The 6000-nt window shown below is 35.2% G+C and overlaps 1 protein-coding gene across 1 annotated transcript; it reads left to right on the forward strand.

Moving 5' to 3' along the window:
* Nucleotides 1–1495: 1495 nt before the first annotated feature.
* On the forward strand, nucleotides 1496–3263 carry LOC130441781 (lysosomal Pro-X carboxypeptidase-like). Its single transcript, XM_056775568.1, has 2 exons — nucleotides 1496–2192; nucleotides 2554–3263. Exons 1-2 carry the CDS (start codon nucleotides 1496–1498, stop codon nucleotides 3261–3263), a joined length of 1407 nt encoding a protein of 468 aa, XP_056631546.1.
* The last annotated feature ends 2737 nt before the right edge of the window (nucleotides 3264–6000 follow it).

Below are 6000 nucleotides of genomic sequence, written 5' to 3' on the forward strand. Positions count from 1 at the left end.
AACTGTCGACTTGGATTAAATCAACAACGATGTGCCGATTAACTCGCTTCGACTCGACTCGACTCTAGAATCAACATGTTCGGCTGGTTTTCCGAATGGTACACCGCCATTTGTTTGCCGGAAGTACACGAAAAACTCAGTGGAACCAATCGTTTGAGACGAATCAGTCTCCACCAAGACATTGTTCAAACAAAAACGTTTTTGAATAGTCCAAACAACGAATTGATGGGTCATCCACAGTACAGTCATTGTTTAACCCCCAATGATTTCTGTTTATTTCCGCAGATCAAAATAAATTGCGAGGTTAACGTTTTTCTACACTTGAATAAGCGGTTGATGCGTACAAATTTCATGTTTTGGAGGTACCTCAAACGGAAAGTTTTGAAAAACAATAAAACCATATATAGATACAAATATTTGTTTCTATATAAATATACGTTTTTAAATAACCTCAATTTCAAAATTAGTTTTTTTAATAATTTTCAAAAGAAAGATAAAATTAACTGCAATTGGAAGCAGTATCTGTCTTTGGTAGTAGACTTAAAACAAGATGGTTTTTCACTTTTTCTTTTTGCCTATTTCCAAATAAATTTCACATTTTTGACTGTTTTCTAAATAAAAAATCAACTTCATTTGAGACTTGAAATACGTTGTATGCAAATCATCTTTAGAAAAAAATATTAATACAGTGTCTTTTTACCTAAAATCCATATTTGAAAATGGTTATCTATCTTCAGTTCCATGGCAATAACCAGGCCAGAACTGGGAGCTTTTGGGGCCCCTAGTGAAGAAACCATCTACCGTTGGGTCTATTTTGGCACTTACGAAGAATATGAAACCCAACTAGGTTTTTATACCGATACATATCATGATTTTCGACCGTGGGAAATATTCAGAAAAGTCAGAGCTTCAAGTTAAAGCATATTCAATGGTTTGGGAATTGACCAAAAACAAACGACGTAAACAAGTTTTTGAATTTGGATTCTTTCCTTGTAAGGTAACTAGCTATGAATGTGAAGAATGTGAAGAAATAAAAAATGTATCTTTATATTTCTGTACACATTCCATACATTAATGTATTTAATACATTATAAATAATTTTAAATCATTCATAATAGTTTAAATGTCTGTCACATTTACGTATATACACTTTTGAGGTTAAGTTTATTTGCAAACCAACGTCATTCGTATTCAATGTGTGCAGCTTTGAATTCGCGGTGTAAGTTTAAAATTTATGAACCTCCAGAGCTCGTCATATTCGCATTTATTCTTTGCTCTGTTTTAGACCGTGGTTTTAATGTTTTGCTATTTGCTCGACCAAAGTAGCAGTACAAATAACTGTACTGTCTACGATGAAATAACAGTCCAACCTTTTCAATCTAATATTAAAAAAAAATGAAAAATCTGTTACCATAGTTGTTTTACGTTAGAAACCGTTACATTTGTTTAAACTTTACAAAAAGTCAGTTCAAATCTTGTCAGACAAAAAGTTAAAATGTACCTAATAAAGTTTTTACTTTTATTCGCATTTGTGACGTGCGGAATTTGCGAATCGAAATATTCCCTGGAAACGAAATACATCGAAGTACCGTTAGATCATTTTTCCGCGACCCAAACCAAGACGTTCAGGTTGAGATACCTGATTTCGTCCAAATACCACGTCAAAGGAGGTCCAGTATTCGTGTATACCGGAAATGAAGGAAATATAGACACGTTCGCACAAAACACCGGATTCTTATTCGATATAGCACCGACATTCAACGCCCTTTTGGTATTCATCGAACACAGATACTATGGAGAATCCTTACCATTTGGAAACAGCTCATTTTCAACACCAGAAACATTGAGATACCTCACCACCACTCAAGCTTTAGCCGACTACGCTTTCGTCATCGAAGATCTAAGGAAGACATTCTTTGGAACGGTTATTACCAGTGAAACTTATCCTTTCATAGCTTTCGGTGGTTCTTACGGTGGAATGTTGGCTGCTTGGTTGAGGATGAAGTACCCTTATACTGTATTGGGAGCCGTAGCTTCATCAGCACCTATTTGGTACTTCCCCAATCTCACACCGTGCGAAAAGTTTTACGAAAAAGTTACGAAAGTATTCGAGAAATATGGTAAAGAACAATGCGTCAAATCGATTAGACTCGGATGGGAAGTGATCACTAATTTATCAAAAACTAAGCTTGGTGAGTTTTTAACAATAAAATCATTAAATTCCATTCCAAGCAAATTACTAGCATTTAGCCCAGAAGATTACAAACTATATAGAAGAGTTTCTACTAAGCTTTCTTTGTCTTCGGAATGCTTCATTATTTTTGTTTCAACTTATACCCTTTGAGGTCTATTGAAACATAAATATTTTCGTGTTTCATATATCTAATTCTAATTGTGGCAAGTTGTTAGTTTTGGTCTAAGAACCCTCGGTAAATCAAGCATCAAGACTGAGGAATTGGTTGATTTGGTGACTGCGCTTCAATACTTTTGGTTTCCCTATAACCGTCCACATGGTCTTCTGGTTAATTCATTAATTTCATTGTTTCTTTGTAGGAATGGATTTCATTTCATCATCGTGGCGCCTCTGCAAAAAGCTCCGAACTCCTCTGGACGTCGAACGTTTGCTTGATTGGTTAACTAACGTTTATGTGAAGTTAGCTATGGTGAATTATCATTACCCCACTGAATTCGAGAAGACTTTACCAGCTTATCCTGTCAAAGTTTTCTGCGATAAACTAACAACTTCTTTCTTCAACGATACCAAGAGTTTAATCGAACATTTCAGTCATGCTTTGGAAATCTACACTAACTACACCGGTACCACAAAATGCAATAATATCAACAGTACTTTTGAAGATTTTAAGGAATACGCTTGGGATTATCAAAGTTGTACTGAGCTAGTTAGACCGATATGTTCAACGGAAAAGGATATGTTCATCACGAAACCGTGGAGTTACGAGAGATTTTCTACTGATTGTTTGAAAAAGTTCAACGTTAAAAGCCAAAGACCGAATTGGGCTATTATGGCGTACGGCGGTACTAACCTCAAATATTTCTCGAATATCATTTTCAGTAACGGTTTGTTGGATCCTTGGTCTTGCGGGGGAGTTTTGAATAACATCAGCGATTCCATAGTGGCTGTAAATATCACTGACGCTCCACACCACGTTGATTTGAGAAACTCAGATCCCGCCGATAACAATTATGTGATTGAAGCAAGGAAATTCCACATTGCTACTATCAAACGTTGGTTGAATGTTTAAATGAATTGTTTTTCCACGTTTATCAATAACGTGAATATTTTTGGTATTTATTGAAAGGTAAATTTGTGGAAATGTCTATTTAAATTATCTGTGTATTAATTTTTTTAATAAATTGTTTGTTTTCGATGTGGTTTTTCACACTAAATGTTTAATTTTAATGCCAAAAACACAAAATTTACCCCAAGTGCGCGTCAAACTTTGTTTTTTTTTTTTTATTAAATAAAAACTGGAATTTCTATTAGAAGAAATAAATGCTCTGGATATCAAAATTATAAAGGTGTAGTACTTCCAACACCAATTGCAGATTATAAAAACCCTTTAGACAATTCCACCCGAATGTAGTCCTACTTGAAACTTGGAAAAAAATCATTATTATACCTCGTTAACTCACTACAACTGATTATTTAATTATAAAACGGAAATAGACGAGTGAAATATGAGGGAGTTTGGTTTAAACAGGGTATCAGACGTGAACTGAGCCCATTTTGTACACAATTCGTCTATTAGAACTTCGGTAGACTTTTAACTGATGCAAATAAGTCTCTCCCTCGAACTATCCTCGACGAATCGGTTATTGCTATCCGTTTATTCAGTTTTTTGTGTTTAAACCCACATGCTGAAAAAACTTGACGCAATGTTTTTAAACTGGTATAATTGTATTCTGGATAAGTTGCAGTCGCGGCCAAATTCTTCTTCTTGAGTAGCTTTGTCAACTTTTGTTGAAATAATTTTCCGTGTTTGTATATCTAAATCTTTATTCTCATTATATTGTGCAATTTTATTGCCTTCATTCGTCCATGGTCCAAAGAACGCCATATTTGTGTTTATTTAAAGAAATTTATTAATCAAATAAATCTCACCAAACCACGCCACTGCTTATCGCGAACTGTTCAACAGGAATATTTCAAAGAAATTGTGTACATACGCCTTCTGACAGTTTCGGCCAATAGAAATACATTTATGTTCACGATTCGCTTTTTTTATTGGTAAACAGTTCAGATGATGAGTCCATGTGGACTGGCAGTTTGTTGGATGACTTCTGCAATTGATATTGGAAGAACTATAACCAGGGGAGCTTAAGTAGATGCATAAAAAGAGAAAAGATGTAAGAACGAGGCAGTAAATTCAAAGAGGCACCTTCAACACTGATTTTCTTGATTTTGAGCAATATGTACATGATTGCAAATGACTTTTACGTATACAAAATACACCATACAAAATCACCTTCATAGACACGTATCAACCTTTTGAATAAGTTGTATATACGCGGGTTGGTTCAAATATAAACCAAAATTTTGTTGAGTTACATAGCTAAAATTTTTTACAGCTTTTCTATATAGTCTCCGTCACAATCTACACACTTTTCCCACTTTTCCGGAAGGATTCTACTCTCCGTATTGCGCAGATTAAATAAATAATAGTCGCATGGCCTTGTCTTGTAGCAATATCCCACAACGTATTGGAATATCGCGTCTTTTTGATCTGTAGACAAGTTTCGACGTGTTTTTTAGGAAGTTTAGGAGGAAAAGCAATTGCAATTACACCTCTCATGCACCAAAACACGGTACACAACACCTTCCACGCTTACAGTGTAACCTTCGCTTTAACTGACGCGCCTTAGTCTTTCTACATCCACTCCATAGACGCGCGTTCACTCTCTGGAATATAGCGGTCTCCCCAAGTCTGATCTGTGGTTAATATTCGATAACCTCTTATGGTGAAATTTGTTCTATGCATGTAGCAAGTTTACCACCACGGCCTCTTCGGAAACACCATTCATACATTCGAGTCTGTTCGCAGATTTGCTTTAAAGTACTTCGAGCGCGAACAACTTTTGTTGGATTCGGCTCGTCTTGAAAAACCTGCCTGTCTGCCACGATCTTAAAGACGTCTTGTGAAGCACCGCGATTGAATTTTTACAGAATTTCTTTACACCAATCGACAGTAGGTTTCTTTCGAGCGATTGTCGGTATCCAATCCGCAGTTGTCGTCCTTTGCTGTCACCTTAAAGAGGTATTTCACGAGATAGTAACCTTCCAGAAGACTAACCACCAGTTTAATATATTTCTCTCTATTTTGTGTACTTCCTCTTCTGTTAGAGTTTCTTCTTCATCACTTTTGTCTCATTTATCTCTCCGTTCTTCTTGTATATCTTCTTCATCGCGATCAAATAGTATCTGACCTTCCACTAATTCTTTATTATCTTCAAATTTTGACTCGATTTTAACTGTTTTTTCTCTTGACTCTTTTTCGCTTAACATGGTGGATCTCTCGTAATTTTTGTGCTGCAACTGTATAACATTTACTTACCATACATTCATTAATTGAATATTTAGTACAACGATGTTGAGAATTAACCAGAAGGTGATTTAAATCGAGGATGGGAATCTCTCAGAGAGAGAGTTTATCGGTTCCAATTTATGCAATAGCCGAATGCAATTTACTGAGAATGTACAAGCTAGAATTCTCATTTATCAGGAGCCTTTTATGAAGCTAGTTATGTCTTCGAGGTATGCTTACATCCATTCTCTTTAGGGGATGGTATATTAACCCCCCGAGGCTGCGCACTAACCATATTGATTCTCTTTTTATTATTAAAGATAATTATAAAGATTACAATGAATTATTAATATTTTATTACGAAGAAAATACTAGATTAGACTAGAATACTGTTTTTTTTTGGTTATTAAGTTCATATTATAAAAAATATCATCAGTATTGTAACATTTAAAAATGT

Source organism: Diorhabda sublineata, chromosome 3, assembly GCF_026230105.1.
Source record: "Diorhabda sublineata isolate icDioSubl1.1 chromosome 3, icDioSubl1.1, whole genome shotgun sequence".
Classification (NCBI taxonomy): Eukaryota; Metazoa; Arthropoda; class Insecta; order Coleoptera; family Chrysomelidae; genus Diorhabda; species Diorhabda sublineata.